This window comes from Haliotis asinina, chromosome 12, assembly GCF_037392515.1.
Source record: "Haliotis asinina isolate JCU_RB_2024 chromosome 12, JCU_Hal_asi_v2, whole genome shotgun sequence".
NCBI classification, from domain to species: domain Eukaryota; kingdom Metazoa; phylum Mollusca; class Gastropoda; order Lepetellida; family Haliotidae; genus Haliotis; species Haliotis asinina.
Genome location: NC_090291.1, coordinates 34,416,214 through 34,438,246, shown reverse-complemented (window position 1 = coordinate 34,438,246; position 22,033 = coordinate 34,416,214). Strand labels below are relative to the sequence as shown.

The 22,033-nt window shown below is 43.0% G+C and overlaps 3 protein-coding genes across 3 annotated transcripts; all 3 read right to left on the bottom strand.

Moving 5' to 3' along the window:
- Positions 1–1,150: 1,150 nt before the first annotated feature.
- On the bottom strand, positions 1,151–4,598 carry LOC137257480 (uncharacterized). Its single transcript, XM_067794812.1, has 2 exons — positions 4,161–4,598; positions 1,151–3,421 (listed from the first exon to the last, which is right to left on the bottom strand). Exons 1-2 carry the CDS (start codon positions 4,596–4,598, stop codon positions 1,151–1,153), a joined length of 2,709 nt encoding a protein of 902 aa, XP_067650913.1.
- Positions 4,599–8,093: 3,495 nt separating this feature from the next.
- LOC137257993 (uncharacterized) lies at positions 8,094–11,926 on the bottom strand. Its single transcript, XM_067795520.1, has 3 exons — positions 11,849–11,926; positions 10,015–10,416; positions 8,094–9,153 (listed from the first exon to the last, which is right to left on the bottom strand). The coding sequence occupies exons 2-3, from the start codon at positions 10,405–10,407 to the stop codon at positions 8,758–8,760; spliced, it is 789 nt and encodes a 262-aa protein (XP_067651621.1). The 5' UTR covers positions 10,408–10,416; positions 11,849–11,926; the 3' UTR covers positions 8,094–8,757.
- A 4,231-nt stretch (positions 11,927–16,157) lies between these two features.
- On the bottom strand, positions 16,158–21,128 carry LOC137257479 (nascent polypeptide-associated complex subunit alpha, muscle-specific form-like). The gene is made up of 3 exons (XM_067794811.1): positions 20,979–21,128; positions 20,257–20,766; positions 16,158–19,814 (listed from the first exon to the last, which is right to left on the bottom strand). Exons 2-3 carry the CDS (start codon positions 20,287–20,289, stop codon positions 16,158–16,160), a joined length of 3,690 nt encoding a protein of 1,229 aa, XP_067650912.1. The 5' UTR covers positions 20,290–20,766; positions 20,979–21,128.
- Between the last annotated feature and the right edge of the window lie 905 nt (positions 21,129–22,033).

The window sequence follows — 22,033 nt, the reverse complement described above, 5'->3', positions numbered from 1 at the left end:
TGTACCCAAGACGGGAATCGAACCCGTGTCTTCGGCGTGACGAGAAGACGCTTTCACCACTAGGCGACTAACCGCCCCCTCTGATTTGAACAAATAATTACAAACCTAACAGTCACCGAAACACAACAAACCAAATGGAGGGAAAACATCTCATCTTTGATACCAGCATCAATTACATCATCATAGAATAGCCATATCTTGTTTGTGTAATGTCGATACCAAAAACATGCACGTATATACATTTTTTGCGCGTTGGATTATTACACAAATCAAACTGTGACCTATGCTGGTTTTCATTTGTAAGAAAGGCGTCTCTCAGCATCTTAGTCATAACACAAACTTTAACATGAAGTTGGAACATTGGGATGCAAGCACCACTGCCTTGAGTGAGTGAGTGAGTATGTTTAGTTTTACGCCGCTTTCAACAGTATTCCAGCAATGTCACGGCGGGGGACACACCAAAATATTGTATCCATGCGGGGAATCGAACCTTGGTCTTTGTCGTGACGAGCGAACGCTTTAACCACTAAGCTACCCAACCGCCCCTACTGCTTGAATAGTTATGAATGATTATATCACGGATGGTAATTAACTTAAGACAAATGTTGGTGTGTTGGAGTAGCACATAGGTACAATGCGTGAAGTCTATTGCTAGCATGCAATATGGAGTCAGTGAGTGAGTTTAATTTTGCGCCGCACTCAGCAATATTCCAGCTACATGGCGGCGGTCTGTAAGTAATCGGGTTTAGACCAGACAATCCAATGATCAACAGAATAATCATCGATCTGCCCAATTTGGAACCGATGACGTATCAACCAAGCAAACGAGCCTCACCCCCAGTAGCCTCTGATAACAATCACTTTTTGAAAACTAAAGATTAATTCTAACTCAGACCTTCATTTGTATAACAATGCTGGAACATTCCTACAAACTGCCAACGAAACAACTCACATACACACAGTTTGGAAGTGAATCAAAGAGGCGGGGCTCTGTGCCAGCCTAGGATAACTGTCGGGATTTTAAACCGATTATCTGGAATTCAAATCGCTATTCGTCAGTTGCGCGAATAGACACGTACGGCCTTTGGTTGTTGTGTCCCTTCTGATGTCTAGATACAGTGCGCACCATGGACATCCTGTACCGTACCAACTAGGGCCCCGAGGGACGTTCTCTTTTCAAATGGGTTGTGTCCTTCATGTTTCCATGATGGGCTTCGACCCTGCCTGAAGTTTGTTCTCGCCTTGTGTAGCAGTTACTAGAGCTGTAGGATTTGAAAAGGTCGTGTTGATGAGATCTCCAGTGTTCGATGTTATCAAACATAGGCCATGGTTCTCTTCGCATATTGGGTTTCTTCCTATACTGAGTCGGAGGACTACAGGGTTCTGACGTTTTATCACAAACGACAATTCTGGTGTCACAACGAGAGGTCCTTCCTTCTAGACACTTGGTGGTACAAACTGAACCGTTGTTTTCTGAAAGGGCTTTGACAGGTTTTGTGTCATTAGCAGCGCTGGACAAATTCCCGTCAGCAAAGACATGAACATGAGGTTTGCTAGGAAGCGTACCTGGAGATAATCTCTCATCAGTGGAACCGCACTCAGTTGTACACCCGGTAGAACCCTCACATCTACTCTTTGCCACCATGCTACGGTTGATAGAATGTGATAAATCCGACGAATCTGAGTTAAAGGTTCCTTTGTTCTCTTCGAAAGAATTTGGAAACTGTGACATCGTCGGTACAGTTTGCGGTCTCAGTGAATCTGTTGATGCGTTAGTTGGATGCTGATACCGAACCGGACTTACCCACTGTGTTGATTTGGGACGTGTCGACTGTGAACTCCAGAAGCTTCCAGGAATAGCTGGAAAAGAAGCATCATCTTCCTCTGGATGAGATTTCGAATCAGATCTAACAGACTCATTCCTGTAATCATGTTCCACGTTCAAGGGGGTTATGGGACTCTCTGGCAAGTTTTCATAGGTGCTTTTTGATGTGTCAGGTGAGTAAGCACATTGGTGTTCATCTATGATGAGTTTCATCGAGTCTTCTGAATCAGCCAAAATATCAGGAACCCATTCTTGGTTCTCTTCTGCAGTGAAAGGGATACCCGGAGAGGACCATACTCCGTGTGATTTTTGTTCTTTACATAGTGATTCTGACTCATTCTTTTCTGCTGTTTGAATGAAATGAATGGGTGTTGACGTGTTCAGTCTGATATCAGTCAACGGACTTTCTTGTCCAGAAAGTCCACCAGACCAATTGACTTTTGCTGGTGACATGGCCGTGTCCATGTATCTCGTAGATATGGCAACATCTTTTGTCTTTAGTTCGGTTACATTGGAAGATTTGGAAACTGTAGTCTCCTCAGCAGATGACACATGTGGGATTTTCCTCAGGGAAGATAAAGCCTTCACTCTTTCTACACCATTACATTCCTCTGTATCTGATGTTTTCTTCTCAAAATGTTCATTGGGCGGTTTACTTACGTCTGCTTCTGGTATGTAATATACTTCCTTGTTCAGTAAAACGCAACATGACTTCGTCTTTGTGGCGTAATCTTTCGTGCCCAGAGCTTCTGGAGCATTTTTTGAACGTTTTGTGGATTTAGGCTGAAGAGCTTTAGAGAGCAGGTTAGCAGCACTTGTTTTGGGTTTCTTGCGATTCGTTTGACATTTTCCTTTGAATGGTGCTATTTTTTCCACTACAGGCTCAACTTCATGCACGTATGATTCAAAAACTGTGATTTTAATTCCTTCGCTTACGTCATCAGTTTCCTTTTTCAAAAAGTTCCCACTACCAAAGGGCTTCTTGCTTCTTCCCTGACTATCTCCAGTGAGAGTGCTGCGCTGTTGTTGCGGAGATTCACTCCTCTGTCTCTTTACTTCTCTGTTATCAACTCCAATATTAAAACTTTGAATTTGAGGCGGAGAGTCAATCCTCTTGTGAAGCACAACATCCTCCACCTCTACATGGCTATGTTGGTTAGCAGTTTTGATCATGCCTGTGAGCTCAGGTGTTGACACGACGTCAGTAGGTACAGCTGCAGTTCCTTCACCTCCAGCTCCTCCTCCAGCCTCGGTGTACTTCTTAGGATAGGAATATTTGGGCTTTTCCCCCTGTATCCTAGTGATACACCTGAAATACGACTTCCCTTTACAGTTGTGCTCGTATACGTCCGAGTCGATCCAAGACACAGTCAAATACTTCTTTTTCTTCTTCGAAAGATTTCTGAGGAAATTTCCTATCTCCTGACGTATTCTCCCTGGCATAAGCCTTTTCAAGTGTCGACGGATGTTAAGTGATTTTCCTATGTAGATTGTCTTGTGTTTGTAGGCGATCTTAAATACACCCCTCATTGGCTGTTTGCTAGGAAGCTCGTAGTATGGCATATGACTTGTTTGAAGGAGCTCGCACGGTGGTACCTGAGGAGAAAGATTATATGATATTCACCTTGGTATGTGTAAGTGTATATACCACAAGGCAAATCAATGTATATGTGTCTGTTTGGCGGTGGCTGGAAATAAAGAAAAGGGATGGTTATTTCATGACTGATGTGGGTTTCACATTTCTGTTATGGATTTACGTTTGTAGATGTTACTGTATTCAACCCTGTAATATTTTATAGCGAGTGAGTGAGTTTGGTTTTACGCCGCACTCAGGAATATTCCAGATATCTGGCGGTGGTCTGTAAATAATCAAGTCTGGACCAGACAATCAAGTAATCAACAGCATGAATATCGTTCCGCGTAACTGGAAACCGATGACATGTGTAAACCAAGTCATCGAACCTGAACTCCCAATCCCGTTTGTCGTCTCTTACAACAAGCATTGGCTGCTGAAGATCAGCTGTAACCTGGACTTTTACGGGTTTGCCAATCAAACAGAACAGACCTTTACGGGTCGTAATGTTTTCATATCTTTTTAGCTAAAAAACAGTTTTAAAGTGTACGCTTTACTTTGCCTGGTAGTTTGTAGCATATTTACACATAATAAAATAATTCATTACTGATTCATTTACTGATAATCACTGACGCGTTTTATACACAGTACGCTGGTACACTCAATCTGGCGCTAGTGTTTACAGTGAAGTTGTGCTTTTTTTACATTTTTAACGTAAATAGGAGCATTCCTAAACAAATGATGAACTGTTTCATACACTACCTTCTTAAGTGCATCTGAATTTTGATATTGCGGGTAACTGAACGATTCCGGTACTTGGTTATCCTTCGCCAGGTTCTCATGACAAGGTAGTTTGTTTGTTTTGACTGACACCACACCACTGTGTGTCTTCGCACCGGCTGTTGCCTGTTCAGACGTCCAGTCCTTAGCATCTGATCTGTCTGGGAGATTGTTTGATTTTCTAGGCCTACATGGCCCAAGTATGACAGGAAGTTCATCTTCTGAAGCAATTTCTCTTTTAATTCCAAGAACTGGAAAGGGCTCTTGCAGATTTGAGATCTTTCTGAGGTCTTCATGCTTCACAGGCAGACAGCCGCAATAGCCACATGCATGTCCATCGGGCTGTGGTACATAGTGGGCGCATTGTCCACAGATGCAGCTTCCGCGGGGAACACCGCGTTTGTCTTCAACATAAGACATCATGTAGCCTCCAGCAACCTGTGTTAGCACAGAGAGGTTAGGCAGGTGACTAGTCATAGGCTGGCTATCGATACAGATCACAGAGGTCGATAATTGAAGAGTGTGTGCGTGAGTTTAGTTTTACGCCGCACTCAGCAATATTCCAGCAAACATGGCGGCGGTCTGTAAATAATCGAGCCTGGACCAGACAATCCATTGATCAACAGCATGAGCATCGATCTGCGCAACTAGGAACTGCTGATATGTGTCAGCGGGCCCGACAACCCGATCCCGTTAGTCGCCTCTTACGACAAGCATAGTTGCCTTTTATGGCAAGCATGGGTCGCTGAAGACCTATTCTACCCCGGATCTTTACGGGTCGATAATCGGAGAGACGTAACCTTGAGCAAACATGCCATAGACGTCTTAAGGAAATAAACATATTTCACATAACGGGTGAGTGGTGACCTATTTATGCACGGATTAACAAAAAGAGCGTCCTGAATATAATTTTGAAGCTGTCCATGAAGTCCTAAATATGTATATTGTGTGACATAACTGAAACTTGTTTCTGTTCATGAACGATCTTTCTTCTCGGCGATATTTCCGATTATCGATCACTTTAGCCAGCCCTAACTAGTTATATATATCTTATCTGTCATCATTTCAGCTGTGTTAGATTCAATCCAAAATAAATTTAACATGTTATATCTATTTCACCAATGTCAAACAATGGTACGCCTAAACTACAAATCTCCTGACATATATCTGACAGGTCCCAGCTCCTAACCATGTGCACTGTATAGTGACATAATTGTTTTGGGACAGTCGGGTAGCCCAGCGTTCGATCCGAAGACCAATGTTCGATTCCCCTCATGGGGGCAATAGGTGAACACCACTTGGTGTCTCACTCTTTACGGCCATTTAAATCGCTGTATTCTGATCGTTATTTGACAGAACCTGTTTCGAGTGTTGATATCAAACCCAAATGAATTTAATGTATTACAATAATTATGATTTAATCTTATTCTTGAATTCACTTACTGAGTAAAGAAGTCCAAAGTTTACAGTAGAGTAAAAATGATTTTGTCTACGTCTTGATAATCTGATATTCCCTATTTGTAACGCCTTCAACAATTCTTCATTGGTGAAATTTATCAAGTACAGGACTTACCAGTGCAATCCAATTCACATCGTTTTGAAACCAGATGTCTATTTTTGCATAAATAATCTTGGACTAGTTAAAATTATTTCACTAATATCACTAATTATATAATCTATCTCACTGGGCTTTTTGGCACACCTAAGTGAGTAAATTCGGTAAATGTTATTTTGGTACCAACTGAGTTGTCACCAATTTTAACAATGCAATGAATTCAATAGTAAAAATGTGAGATGTTTCTTCCCTTCCTAGTGGACTACGAAAGTCACGCCCCTTTACAAATCCATAACTGAAGTCAAGACAATATTTATAACACTAAGTATTTTTTTTGTTCATTATCATTCTTGTGTTGGAATTTAACTGATATTTGTTGTTGACTTGGGGATGAATATAGCCCTCTGTAAATGTCCACACGCATATCCTATTTTTATGTCAAGTTTACTCAGTTTGATTTTCAATTAACTTGAATCTGAGCTACCAATAAGAGTCTTGTCCAGAAAGTATCCATCTAGCACGACTTAAAATGAGTTTCTGTGTGGTTGACATACATGGCCTAGATTCTTCATCACCATGCTTGATGCTGTGGGAGGTCATGAGGGATCAGTCATAATTTATGACCAGTGAGGTGATTTTTTTAAAGAATAAGCATGTACAGTGTGAATGAACACACACACACACACCTTCACTCCCTACCCCTCCCAAGATTTATGTGCAAAGTAAGTGACCCCCTGCATGTCAAGTACTAAAGTAATAATCTTCAAGCATAACATTTACATACAGCATTGTACAAAATTACTGATCCCTAACTCCCCAAAACAATATGGGTGCCCCACCTTAAAATCACCATCCCTCCACCCCTAACCATAAATTAGTAACCACTGCATGGTGACCACTGGAGATAGTAGTTGGTGAATTAGGTTTAAGGTTCCTTTGAACAATTGTCCAGAGGTACGCCAAATGGTGCGGGTCTTCGACTTAAACTCCTTTTCAAATTTATCCCCCAGAATTTATGACTTGGGGGACAATGACATTTTTAATGGAGAAGCATGTATTTTAAGCATGAAACAAATCCCAACCATAAATTATGAATGGTCCCTGAATTCTAAATAATGTTCAGTCGTTGTTGACTACTACACATATGTATGTTGGCAATTTGACTTTTTAATAACAAAATAGGTATGAAAAGTTAGGACATGTCACATGTCTGAGAAATAGCACGAGTTGCCTCCCCTTATCGTGTGTACGGTCTCACAAATATCACATATACTGTTGGCATACGCAAATAGATGATATTTAAAATGAGAACATGACGTCATTGAGAACATGTCTTTAAAACGTCACTAGCCTACACTGCTGTAGACCGCTGCTGTTTTTGTTCATTTTATTTTTTTCATCACTGTTCGCTCCCTAAGTTTGGGCTTTACATATTACGGACGAGTGACGCTTTGTTGATTGTCATTTCCTTTAATCGTATGCACTGAAACCCGTCACTTTAACGGAAAAAGGACTTCGTCATTTTTTAAAACAACAATTCAACTATTACCTTAAATGTGATGTCAACGGCCAGCTAAACGTAGACTATTAATCAATCACCAAATGTCTGGCCGAAAGTGTGCCAAGCGACACACGTTGAAGGTCAACTGCAGGTAAGGGCAGGTAACTCTTAGCGGATATGGATAGATTTCTATAGCTACAGAGATTGATATCATGTGAATTACCGTTGTACCTCTTTACAAACGTGAGTAATTAATGAAATAAACAATTGAGTAACATGTAGCGCACGTCGTCCCGACAACGACATGACCGGGAAACGAGAAATGGGCAATGCATACATTTACTATGTGATGTGTGAAAGAGTTAAATTTTACGGCAATATTACAGCCGTGTATCTGTTGAGGATCGAGGGGACTTCAGTACTTTCGGTGGTGGGAGTAGCCTGGTGGTTAAAGCTGAAGACCAGGGTTCGATTCCCCACGTGGTACAATGTGTGGTAACCCCTGCTGTGGTATTGTTAATAGCGGCGTATAATCAAACTCAAACATCACTATAGTGCTTTTGATGCGACGCGATTTACGATATCCCTTAACTAAAAAAAAAGTATATGTTTGTAATCTAAATTAACTAGCACAAATTATACTTTTTTAGTGCTGAATAAATTATTTCAGTTTTCATTTGCATAAAAAAGACAAACATCGTTACGAATGTGTTTTCGTTTGTCACTCGTTTACATCATGTACCTCGCATGCGGTGCTCGGTACGATCACAGTATTACCATATCTTCTCTTAAGTAGATCAAACAACACAAACAATAGCAACAACAACACACACATACAAAAAAATAACAAAATCAAACATTTTAGAAGAGAAACATGCTTTTACTTTTCTACCTTTATTTACTTGTAATTCACAGCTTAAGCAAAAATCATTCACGCTACAACAATGGCAACAATATCTAGACACGAGCACTTGGTTCCATACGGTTGAGGATAATTGCGACCAACTATGATCTTCGATGGGGAAAGAAAATTGGTGCTTGGTGCTTGCTATCAATTTCAGTTACAGGCAAAACCAGGCATTAAACTACGAGCCTAAATGCTTCTTTCACATATCTACGAACAATTTATATTTTGTGATACGAAATATTTTGTTCCTTCTGTCAGAGGCATGACGATGTTGCTTTCACACATTTTGATGGCAACATCCCAGGTCTTTGCTGGCCTTGGAATATCAAATGGTCGCCTCCTAGATCTCATCACTGTAGGACGGGGGCGGTGGAGTGGCATAGTGGTTGAAGCGCTCGCTCGTCATGCCGAAGGCCCGGGTTTGATTCTCCACATGGGTACAATGTGTTAAGCCCATTTCTTGTTGCGGGATTACTGCTGAAAACGGCGTAAAACCACACTCATTCAATCATTCGCTCACTCACTCACTATAACATGATAAGCAGGGTAGATAAAGGCGTGATTCCGTCGATGTGAGATATTTGGTTTATGAATTATACAACTAACATTGGTCGTCTTATTGGACATTGCACCACCATTTTGACGTAGGATTTTTGTTAAGTGGCAGATTGAACATTGGTCTGGCGCCCTGCAAGTCTTCAATACACTTCATATAACTTTTCTTTGGGCAGTTGTGGACGTACTTTGTCTCGTCTAGGTAATACACCGTCACCTTCTCCAGGTCCTTCTGACTCAGGCGCTTAATATAGTCAAACAGATCGACCCGGCCGTGACCGCTGAAATGGCTCTTCAGGGTAGTTTTGATCTTGCAGGAATTTGAGCCTACGTAGATTGTCTGCCAGTTGAAGGCGATCTTGTACACTCCTCTGACATCATATGGAATTTGTTCCATCTCGGTGAAGGGGATGTGTCCTGTCTGGAGAACCTTGCATGGCTTCATCTTCAGCAAGCCCTAGGATAAATGGACAGACAATGAAAGGAGTGTGATGTTTTGTTTGTTGTTTAATGTCGCACTCAGCATGCAATATTACTACAGCTATATGGTTTGGAACTGACCTTCAGTAAAGCGTGCTTGTCGTAAGGGGCGATTGGCGGGATCGGGTTGTCAGATTTGCTTACGTGGTTTACAAATTTCATCGTACCCCAAATGCGTAGTTCGATGCTCACGATGTTGGTCACTGGATTGCCTGGTTCAGACTCGAGTATTTATAAACAGACTCACTCACTACTTGATTCCTATCGCTTCTTCTGTAATGGTTGGTGAGCGTCTTTGACAGCCTCCGTCAAAGAAAGTGTATGTTTCATATTTGAAGCTTGTGTTTTAGGGAATAGTGGTGGATGAAAAAAACGTTCACTCGTATTTTGTGATGGGCGTGTGTCCTCTTCACACGTAAATATATCACCAGTCAGTAAGATGGTGCTTTTATTGCACCTGTAACGCCGGGACGATAGTCAATCCGTAGAGTGAGTGAGTTTAGTTTTACGCCACACTCAGCAATATTCCAGCTATATGGCGGCTGTCTGCAAATAATCGAGTCTGGACCAGACAATCCAGTGATCAACAACATGGGCATATGAACGGCTATGAGCATCGGTCTGCGCAGTTGGGAACCAAGAACACGTGTCAACCAAGTCAGCGAGTCTGGGCATCCGATCCCGTCAGTCGCCTCTCACCACAACTGAAACTGGTAACTGACGACCAATACTCAAAACCGGACCTTCACGGGTAAGTCACGTTGTACATGAAAACATACAATTTGTTTTGCTTTCATGGAATTTGTTACTGAGAGGGTTGGGGATTTGTAGAACATACCTCATTCCCATTAAAATCTTTGTCTGTTTTTGGTCCAGTTGTGGCACCCTTCGGCTTCTTTTTGGCCGGTTCCCCGCCAAGATCATCCGCAGCACGTTTCTTACTCTTGGTATCCAACAGGCTAGCAAAGTCAGTTACGTCCGAGTCTGTCAACGACCATGAAGTTGTTTCCGATGGAGGGGCGGATGCTGTGCCAGACATTGGCACTACTGAATAACAAGATGGATCAGGGAGGTCATCATCATCCTCGTCGGGGTCGACCCTCATCATGACGCTGTGGTCACTTGGCGGACATTCACACGCGGCGCAGTTCGTGGTGGCACCGTCGTCCGGAGCCTTGTAACTGTAGCACCTTCGACATTTGCAACCGAAGTAGATGCTTGGTGGTTCCATCGCACCGTTCTGAAAGGATAGGACATACATTCACCATATTAACATGTGAAAGGCCTCGTTTGTATTTGTGTGAATACTATCGTACTCCGAAGTCAGGACCAGGCAAATGGGAAATCGGTGAGTGATGTTTTACGCCGCATTCAGCTGTGTGGTGGCGGTCTTGACATAAGGGAGTCTGGGACAAACAACCAATTACCAGCATGACCATCGATCTACGTAACTGGGATGCGATGACATGTGTCAAGTAAGTCAACGAGTCTGAGTACCCGACCCCGTTAGTCGTCTCTTAAGACAAACATGGGTTGTTGAATGATAATGTCAGGAGAATGTTGTGAACACACACTTCGTACATACATTTTAGGGGCTGGGTGAGGGAAGAGTCATTTACACTGTACATACTACTCCACTAAAAAGTCATCACTATTCTATGGAATCCTGGAAAGGACAATGGCGCGTTGACGCTCAATTTTAGGCTTTCTTTACACATGTTAGATGGGGGCGACAGTATTCTGACTCTTTGTAGCATTTCAAATGTCTAAAATGTCGCATTGCTCGCTTTGGCTATGTTTGCCTCTTTTTTTACTGTTTTGGGGAGGGCGACAACGCCTCTTCTAGGATTCCATATCACCCCACTTACCATATATTATGTACGGTCCCTAACACCACGGGCCTAGAGAGACTTGTGTTAATGCTGAGCCATATTATTTACATGCTGTGGTGTACCGTGATAATATTTTTAAATTATCATGTCAGTATGTTCTACCAGTACACATGTCAGTGTCAGTAAGTAAACAATTCATATGGAAGGAGCACTACTTATAAACGTGATAAGCCTGACTGTAACCAACAAGGCCTTCCTGGAAATAAGATAGGCGATTCGTAGCAACATGGCTGTGTGTGTATGCATGCGTGTTTGCGTGCGTGCATGTGTGTATGTGTGATAAAGCCTTATTGTACACAGTGTATGGCTAATTATAACAATCGCGAGTAATCCGTCATTTTATTTATTGTAGTGGTTGAGTGAGAGGGTTTAGTTTTACACTACTTTTAGCAACATTCCTGCGATATCACGGCGGGGGACATGGGCTTCACCAGAAGTATGCTTCACACATTGTACCCATGTGGGGAATCGAACTCGGGTCTTCGGTTGGATGAGCGAACGCTTCATCCACTAGGCTACCCAGCGCCCTTTTTTAGCGTAGACTATCAGCCACATTGTGCATCAGTCCTAACTTAGTGACTGTCTACTAAGTGGTATTCAACCAAATGGTGACGTGTGCAGTTTCTAGCCACTTATGCTTCCCGGTAGCTCCTGTCAACTTTGTTTTTGCTTATTACAAACCATGTTGAGAATTGTTGATATGACTATAAACATAAGTCCCATTGTCCTACCGACATAACAAAATGGAATAACATTCAATAACAAATCGGGATATATTACCTGCCTGCGATGAAGTAATATGTCTCCTGCAGGTGATATCCAGCAGGTAGCAGCTATTGCAAACGAAAACACCGGTGTCGAGGCAGTTTTGTTGCACCTTGCAGAAGATCCATATCAACAAAAAACATGCGTCATTGGTAGACTGAAGTTATAACAAACCTGTTACAGAGAACAGGAATAGGAGTGAGTGAGTTTAGTTTTATGCCACACGCAATATTCCAGCTATATGGCGACAGTCTCTAACTAACTGGATTCTGGGCCAGACAGTCCAGTGATCGACAGCATGAGTATCGATCTACGCAGTTGGTATACAGTGACATGTGTCAACCAAGTCAGCCTGCCCGACCACCCGTTAGTCGCCCCTTACGACTAGCATGGGTGAGTGAGTGAGTGTGTTTGGTTTTACGCCGCTTTTTAGCAATATTCCAGCAATATTACGGCGGGGGATACCAAAAAATGGGCTTCACACATTGTACCCATGTGAGGAATCGAACCCGAGTCTTCGGCGTGACGTGCGAACGCTTTAACCATTAGGTTACCCCACCGCCCCTACGACTAGCATGACTTCTAGAAATCCGTTCTCACACGAATCGTTACCTGTCCCAGAATAGGACACCCGGTGCCATCAGTGATGGCATGCTAGACATGGATACTCTAATCCTGACTGGTCAGCTGTGCTGTAACATCCTTTTAGCCTTGGTTGTGCATTGGACAACACAGACTGCGGGGCAAAATAAAGCATGTACTTGAAAACTGCATCTTAACAAAAATATTAGAAATATTATCAAAACGATGCAAGGATACAAGCAGTAACCAAAATACGGCAATGTTAAGGTCCAAAGGCAATGTTAAGGTCCAAAGGCAGTAATCGTAGCAAATACTTCAATTCAGATAAAATTGACATCGATGCATGTGCCCCAAACACACGTGAACTATATTAATCTGATATAAGTTGCATACTCGTACTACATATCTAAATGTAAACTGAAGCCCAACAAGAAACTTGGCACATAAAAATATTCTATGTTCCAACAGCCACGGGTATTATGTTCCAACGCGACAATGCCAGGCATCAGACTGCGAAGATCGTGTCAAATTCGTGTCAGATTACATATACTCTAGGGGGTGCAAATGCATAAAACACTCAAGTCTTTGAAGGGCATTTAGAAGTGAAATACATAAGGATGAAGATTTTTATGGAAATCAACTTCTTTATTATGAGAACACAACGTTTCAGAGTTAATGCTTACTCCTTCATCAGGTGAATGAGAATGGGGTACAGAGCTATATTTATATGTACAGGTAAAACAATAGCAAAGTAACAAGTGGAATGAATTAACTTGTTACTTTGTTATTGTTTTACCTGACAATTCGGCATGTCTTTGGTGACGTCGAGAAATCAGCAGAATGACGAGCTTCCTACACATTTGCTTTACAACTAACTGAAAATCGTTCCTTCTATTACGCCACTGCATGGCTCTGGCGACAGAGTTACATAGCCTGTCTGTAGTTTCGTTTGCAGGCGAGAGAGAAGCAGACGGCTTTTTAGCAACTTTTAAGCGCTTGGTATTAATTAAGTCTTTCATATACAATTGTGAAAAGAGTACCACAAAATTGAGTTTATTCGTTTTTAATATCCTCGGATGACCAACTCAGTGACACCACAAAGACCATGGAAGCGGGACGGGGAGGAGGGGTGGGGGTTAATTCAGGGAGTTAGAATCCCCCGAACCCCTCCGTGGATCTGGCCACAAAACCCATAGCTGGAGCTCCCCAACCATTAGGCTACTAGTGCTTATGTCTCGACCTTGACTTGTCTCTTTCTAAGTCTGCTGTAGTTGCTACTGCCACTGCTGTTGTTGCCCTTTTGACTCCCAACCATTCTTCCACCAACAAACAACAAAACGTTTAAAGTTTGTTAAACACCCCCCCCCCCCCCCCCCCCTCCCCAAAAAAAACAAAAACAATGGTGTTCCGTTTATGACAAGGCAGAAGTCTTTCATATGCAATGGTAAAAAGAGTAATTTGAGTTTATTCGTTCTGTAACATTAACAACGTTCACGAGTTGCCCTGGCTAGCTCGTGTTCTAGACCGTAACCCTGTAGATTAAATTCAATTGGGATATCATTTGCAGACAAATTCGACGGCGACAACAACCTCCCGGGATTAAGTCATTGTAGCGCTCTGTGAAGAATGGCGATGCATTATGTGTGACGTCATCAAGTGACCGACGAATTCCAAGCGCAGGAGTCTGCATTCAAGCCAATACAGGTCACACACGCTGCAGGGATGACACGCAATACCATCTACGGTTATGTTGGACAGAGTTCACCATTTGTACATGTACTGAAAAACCGTGTTACGTATTACGCCGATATGACCATCCATATTTATTTGATCGCTCATTGCATTGTTATGAATGTTTGCACAAGGATTAGGCACCGACTGATTGGTTTACAATACCTTTCATTATGTTCATTTGTGACATGTTGTTTTGTTCGTTTTTGTGTTTTAAATCGGCTGCCGCGTTTCTTTTGGACGTTAGTTTGGCTTGATATTTAGGGTACACCACCCATGCTTCTCGTCATACAACACGGATTTAGGTAGAATGGGGCCGTTGGCAAGGAGGTGTGATGATGATGTATAGTGTGAATGACCCCTCCACTCGAAAATTTACATGCAAAGTATGTGAACCCCACCCTCTGGAATCTTGCTGAGTGCGGCGTTAAACATCACATCAAACAATCAACTTTAGTGCACATACACGCGCAGGCGCGCATGCACAGGTGCGCGCACACGCACACGCACACGCACACGCACACGCACACGCACACGCACACACGCGGTCATACTAGGTTAACTGAACAAATTTTCCAGGAGTTAGATCATTTATTTAAGTAAAAATGTCTGAGTTGAAATACATACTCTAGGTTGCATAGCAAAACGTCTTATACTAGTCACATAAAGAAACTGTGCATTGCCAAAATATTATTCCAGGTGATAAGTACGATAACAATGTGAAAGGTATCATGAGACCATAACAAGTCAGGAGAATCTCAGTTGAAAAGTCAATCACAATGATGTCACGAGTCCACAAGCGGGACAGAGTTCAAACGACCATGTCACAAGCTCAATAACATTGATATTAAACCTGGACTCATCTGTAAAAATAAAACAGGGGTCTGCGGACATGATTTCGGCATCACATTCGGCGAGCTTGTCATGGCGTTGTGTCAGAATAGGTCGCATGGTGGGACGTCGTGGTCTGATCCCGTGATGCCGTAAACGTTGTCGACCTGTGTTGGGGTGAATAGGGGAAGTCCTGGGATGGTCCGGGCAGTCATCACTGGAGTCTGAAACCTGTGGCGAAGATGGGTCACCCTTATCCATCTGTCCTGTCTTGGCGTTGTTACACGTGGACGTCCAGACCGTGGCCACTCGATGACGTCATGTGTGCTCTGGTAGCGTCTCACTAGTGAAGAACCGGTGTTCCGGTGGCAGTGGAAATGTGCAGCCACTTGTCGTTGAGACATTCCCCAACGGACTATCCCGATGGCCTCATGGCTTTGTGCAGAAGTTAGCCTTGGGATGCCATGCGTTTTAATAGCCGTTTACTTTTTTGAACGATCGTAAGGGGTTGGGCTTTCCAAAGTGACAGTATTGTGTGACATTCGTTTGCTCTGTATTTCTTTCCCGGAATGCACGTGCAACAACGTATTGCACGTTTCAAGAACGAAATCCCTGAGGTCATGGAATGAGACGTGTCACTAATCTCTGAGTTTAAATCATAATGTGTCTACATAGGTTTGATAAATTTAGATTTTGAATTTGTTTTGCACTAGGTTTCTTATTGTGCCTAGTATAGCATGATAAGCCTCACTCAAGATAAGTACAGTAGAGAACAACCGAGTATATCGATGTGATTTTAGCTGTGATTCAAAATAGCAAATCAAAACGATGCAAAAGGACTCCCATGTTGACTGGGCGACGAAACTTAACAGTCATATGGCTAACAATAATCAGTAACATCAATCGTTTGTCAGAAAGAATAAATGTTAACTGTCCTTAGATATAACTGTTATATTATTTACAAAAAAAACAACAAAGTTTTGCCTTCCACACCCGGTTGATCTGGAGATCTGGCATTCTCCAAATGCATGGACCAAACAACTGGGCAAAGGAAAATTATACACTTTAAAGAACACTTTAACTTGATCAAAAGCTAAAAGTGTTATCTACACACAACAAAGCTGAAACAAATCATATTCATTGGAGTGATCAGATCAATTATAGCTTTGCGTTTCCATGGTTACTGACCACCGTTTGAGGCAAATGGGTTCATCATCGTAAACACTTTGGAACCAATGGTCTTGATCACGGAAAATACACCAGCTCCTTCCACTGTATCCGAGTCTTTCTTCGGCAATGATTGTGTCCTGATTGTTCGTCGCTCTCCAGGATCTTTGCATGGAACTTTTGTCTGTGAACGCGACTCTCCACATGCCTTGTTTGGAACTTTTGTTTTTGAACGTGGCTCTGCACATGCCTTGTTTGGAACTTTTGTTTTTGAACGTGACTCTGCACATGCCTTGTTTGGAACTTTTGTTTTTGAACGTGGCTCTGCACATGCCTTGTTTGGAACTTTTGTTTTTGAACGTGGCTCTGCACATGCCTTGTTTGGAACTTTTGTTTTTGAACGTGGCTCTGCACATGCCTTGTTTGGAACTTTTGGCTGTGTACGTGACTCTCCAGGATCCTTGCTTGGAACTTTTGTTTTTGAACGCGACTCTCCACATGCTATGTTTGGAGCTTTCGACTGTGAACGTGGCTCTCTACATACTATGCTTGGAACTTTTGGCAGTGAATTTGGCTTCCCACATGCTACGTTTGGAACTTTTGGTTGTGTACGTGTCTCTCCAGGATCCTTGTTTGGAACTTTTGTTTGCGAACGTGGTTCTCCACGTACCATGTTTGGAGCTATCGTCTGTAAACGTGGCTCTCTACATGTCATGTTTGGAACTTTTGGCTGCAACCTTGACCTTCCAGGATCTTTGATTGGAACTTTTTTCTGTGAACATGGCTCTCCACATGCTATGTTAGCAACTTTTGTCTGTGAACGTGGCCCGCCAGCAGCTTTGTTTGGAACTTCAGCCAGGGAGGTCTGGTTTGAAAGACATGTCTGAGTACTGGAGACAATGGGCTGTAAATGTGGCTCTCCAGATGGTTTGTTTGGAACCCTTGTCTGTGAATGAGGCTCTTCAATATCTTTGTTTGGAACCTTTGTCTCTGAATGAGGTTCTTCAGCAGCTTTGTTTGGAACCTTTGTCTGAGGGCTCTGATTTGATTTACATGTCTGAGTACTGGAGACGAGGGGATCACAAACCAGCATTCTCACAATATTGGCATCTGGACCTTTGTAAGACGAAGATGTTGTCTCATTCATTGTTTTGCGTCTTCCACTAGGGGTTTTTATCCGGCAAGGGGAGCTCGGTTTCACTGGTGCAGCTTTTAAGATTCTCTCCAACAGTTTGGAGCTATCTCCTATGGGGATACCGGTGCATGACCTTGTTGCATGTGTTTCTGGTTCAGGTACAGCATCGGGCATGAACAGACGAACTGCTTCAGCCAAACCTGAAACCGATGTCGAAGAAAATGGAGGAATTTGTATATTCCCTTCAGGGTCATTTCCACTAGAAGCACATGGTGCTGATACCTTGTTTTCTTGATTTGACAGTTCGTTTTGTCCTGGATCCTTGTTTGAGGGCTTAAACTCATGGCTAGGTGTTATCCCTGCATGTGTAGACTGAGACTGTGTAGAGCTGACGGTGTGTGTTTGTTCATTTCCTCCCGAGGATGTTTGGAAACGAGGATATTTTTCCAGTGAATGTCTCTGGGAAGCATTTGGGCGATCTCTAAATGTTTTTTCTTTGGTTGATTCGCATTTATCTCCCACTACATGTGGTTGTAGCCCCTTTTGGGACTCCTTGTCAAAATGTGAAGTGGTAGGACACACAGGCTGACTCCCTTTGGTGATAGTTGAAATTGGGATATTGCCACAGTTATCCTTCCTAATCTCTGAGCGTCCAGCGATGTATCCAGTTTTATCACGTTGGATTCTCTCTTCAAACTCAGGTGATCTTGGAGAAATACAGAATTGTTGAAGTAACGCCTGGGTCGTGAGATTTTCATGGTTCAAAGACATGTCAACAGTAGCTCCTCCCTGTGACTGAGATCTTTGCTTGTACGATAACTTTGATATGACTGGTCTTCTTGGGATGTTGTTCAGCAACATCTTGGGCGTTTCCATGCTCTGCATCTTTAAGGTCACATTTGTACTGAGCATTGTGGCAGAAAAGTGTAAGTTTGCTGTTTGACTTCGGCAGACAGGAGTGTCCTCAGGGTTCGTTGTCAAAGGACGATGCATTGGTTGTACTGCATGTTGACCAGTCACAGCAGTGTACTCGGGGTTCGTTGTCAAAGGACGATGCATTGGTTGTTCTGCATGTTGACCAGTCATAGCAGTGTACTCGGGCTTCGTTGTCAAAGGACGATGCATTGGTTGTACTGCATGTTGACCAGTCACAGCAGTGTACTCGGGGTTCGTTGTCAAAGGACGATGCATTGGTTGTTCTGCATGTTGACCAGTCATAGCAGTGTACTCGGGCTTCGTTGTCAAAGGACGATGCATTGGTTGTACTGCATGTTGACCAGTCATAGCAGTGTACTCGGGCTTCGTTGTCAAAGGACGATGCATTGGTTGTACTGCATGTTGACCAGTCACAGCAGTGTACTCGGGGTTCGTTGTCAAAGGACGATGCATTGGTTGTTCTGCATGTTGACCAGTCACAGCAGTGTACTCGGGCTTCGTTGTCAAAGGACGATGCACTGGTTGTACTGCATGTTGACCAGTCACAGCAGTGTACTCGGGCTTCGTTGTCAAAGGACGATGCATTGGTTGTTCTGCATGTTGACCAGTCACAGCAGTGTACTCGGGCTTCGTTGTCAAAGGACGATGCATTGGTTGTTCTGCATGTTGACCAGTCACAGCAGTGTACTCGGGCTTCGTTGTCAAAGGACGATGCACTGGTTGTTCTGCATGTTGACCAGTCACAGCAGTGTACTCGGGCTTCGTTGTCAAAGGACGATGCACTGGTTGTTCTGCATGTTGACCAGTCACAGCAGTGTACTCGGGCTTCGTTGTCAAAGGACGATGCATTGGTTGTTCTGCATGTTGACCAGTCATAGCAGTGTACTCGGGCTTCGTTGTCAAAGGACGATGCATTGGTTGTACTGCATGTTGACCAGTCACAGCAGTGTACTCGGGGTTCGTTGTCAAAGGACGATTCATTGGTTGTTCTGCAAGTTGACCAGTCTTAATTTTCTTTTGATCGGTATGAAATTGCGATCTCTCTCCATCCTCTTCCGCAGGTCTCTTCCTCGACGTTACACTGAATCCAGGTGAAGTACGTTTATCTGCCGATCCCAGTCTCCTTTGGACAATCGTCTTTGGCTCTTCTGTAGCGTTGCTAGGTCGGATAGATACATCATCCTGTGATTGTCCTTTTCCATGTTTCAAGGTTTGGGAGTCAGTACTGACAACGCTGGCAGCTGACATGGAGCAGAGAATCGGTTGTATGTCGTTAAACTTTGGTTTCCTTCCTTGTAGATCTGTAATACATTCCAGGTAGGATTTACCACAGCTGTGGACATGTATCGCTTCGTCCAGCCAGTACACGGATACCATCTCAAGTTCCTTCTTGGTGAGATTCAGCAAGAATTCGATTAAGTCCAGCTTGCCATTACCACTGAACTGTTTCCGAAGGTCCTTGATGACGTTGCTGGATGAACCGACATAGACAGTCTCCCACATGTAGGCAACCTTGTACACTCCACTAGGCCTGCGCTTTGTCCGGGCAACGACTGAGTACGGTACATGGCCTCTATGCAACAGCTTGCATGGTTTAATCTGGAAATAAGTGCAGTATTTTATCTATCATTCATATATACCAGTGAAGATCCGGATTAGAATTGATCTTCAGTAACCCTTATTTCTCGTAAGAGGTGTGTAAATTTTAATCCATACATGTAATCAAGCTTCACGACATGGGCGAGTGAGTGAGTGAGTGAGTTATAGCAACATCACGGCGAGGGACACCAGATACGGGGTTCACACATTGTACCCATGTACATTTTAGAAATGGTAACGTGTTTATGATCAGTTTACGAAGTAATGAAAATACGTAATGGCTATTCACCAATATTAATTTGGAAGCATATCTATCACTTGAGGACGGAGCAATGCTCGATCACACATATGGGTACAATATGTGAAGCCCGTGTCGGCCTGATATCACTGCGATATGTCTAAGGCGGCGTAAAACAACATCTACCTCATTCGTATTACTTACGTCAATCAAGGGTAAATGGTTTGGTTTTGCCATCGTTATGGTATTTGTCTTGTTTACCAGTTAAGAACTGCCCTGTCTCCGTTGATAGCTCTGTATCTTTATGTTGTCCTTCGTGTGTTTTTTGTATGGTTTTCGGAAGTCTCTCCAGCGTTAGGACTCTTTAGAGGGGTGTGTTTCTGGTTGCGACCTAGAGTCACTGGAAGCACTTGTTATCAGTCTCGATACTGTTCCCGCAGTTACCTGTAACGTTTGACAAACCCATGCCGCCAGAGTGATCTATTAGCTTTGATTGAATGAGCTGGGTAATTTCGATTACATGCATAACATCTTGTCTTAGGGTCTGAACCTTGCACTCGCTGGCGGGGTCTGGCACCCATCACCACATTGCTGTCAGTGTTGCTCGGTGATAGATGGTATGCATAGGGCAAGAGGTTCAGCAGGGAGAACGCACAAGTGGATCCTTTAGAGTAAGTAGTCCTCGGTGCTCTGCCACAGTTATACAACGATGTGCTGAAACAGAAAGGATATTTACAGCCCGGATGAGCAGATCAAAGTGCACTCTTTCTCATAGTCCCTGCTCCCTGGTGAGCATACAACTGAAGTTCCTTGGAGGCGTTTGGAGGGCAGTAGCTCACCTCACAGTGTACTCATTTACTTCTATATATAAAATACGTAACTTCAAGTTGGATCCTTGTTTACAAAAATTCTACCTATCTATCCACCTGTATATTTATCCAGTGTAGTCGTTATTGATCAGACTTGAATCAACTGTACTGTTTGGTTAGGTTGCTCTCCAGTCGCAAATATTTCAGTTGTAAGACGGCGATCTGTTTATAGCTGAGTCTGGATCATTGCTCGACATCACAAGTATCAGTCAACGCAATAAGGATATGATGACAAACGAGTCGCGTTAGTGGCCTCGAACGGAGAGCACGGATATAACCAGTGCAGTGGTTATCTATCAGGCAGTTAGTCATCGATAAAAACGTAATACGCTTTAACGCTGCTTTCTGATTCGATGTTGTAAAGGAACGCTGTTGAAAACGACATCTATAAACTGTTGTTAGAATCTCGCACGTACTTACGGCCTCTATGACTTATGCCAGCATTACCCACAATCAGCAATGTCAGTAAATATCCGGTCAACTCGTGACCAACTATTTTATTTTTCAGTCGGTGTGAAGTTATGTTGCTCCTTATGAAATTCAGCCTCTCCATGTATAAAATGTAAGGTTGGGTTTGAGCCGTTTTTAGCTATCGTCCAGCAATATCACGGCTGAAGATACCATAAATGAGCTTCACACATTGTAACGCTGATGCAACATTGTGGGGAATCGATCTCGGGTGACACGGGTGAACACTTTAACCACGGCTACTACACCACCTCATGACGTTTTTGGTATCCTCCTTAGTGGCGCACATATTTCAGTTTTACGATTACCTGTAAACTGAATCTGGATCAGACAAACCATTTATTGATATAACAACCATCGATCTACTTAAATGTACATGATATTCATCAACCAAGTCAGTGAGCCTGACCATCCGATCCAGTTAGTTGCCTCTTACAAGAAGTGTCGGATATACCACCTTACACTTGAGCCAGGAGGATCCGGAATGCTGTCGGAATGAAAATTTCTCGAGGTTGGTGGAAATTCTAAGAGCATTCTAAAACTGTATTCCGAATGCATTGAAACCTTTCGAGTGAACAGTTTCGAGGTACAATCGAAGTTGAAAAACATCGAACGGCATTTGAAGTGTATTCTTTTCACATTCT

What these genes read in the sequence shown, in the direction of transcription:
- LOC137257480 (XM_067794812.1), bottom strand. Translation starts at nt 4,598, where the DNA reads ATGTCTTATGTTGAAGACAAACGCGGTGTTCCCCGCGGAAGCTGCATC. An exon ending in ATTCAGATGCACTTAAGAAG is followed by an intron (nt 3,422 to 4,160) that starts GTAGTGTATGAA and finishes CTTTCTCCTCAG; the next exon opens with GTACCACCGTGCGAGCTCCT.
- LOC137257993 (XM_067795520.1), bottom strand. Translation starts at nt 10,407, where the DNA reads ATGGAACCACCAAGCATCTACTTCGGTTGCAAATGTCGAAGGTGCTAC. An exon ending in AAGATTTTAATGGGAATGAG is followed by an intron (nt 9,154 to 10,014) that starts GTATGTTCTACA and finishes CATTTATCCTAG; the next exon opens with GGCTTGCTGAAGATGAAGCC.
- LOC137257479 (XM_067794811.1), bottom strand. Translation starts at nt 20,289, where the DNA reads ATGGCAAAACCAAACCATTTACCCTTGATTGAC. An exon ending in ACCATTTACCCTTGATTGAC is followed by an intron (nt 19,815 to 20,256) that starts GTAAGTAATACG and finishes ACTTATTTCCAG; the next exon opens with ATTAAACCATGCAAGCTGTT.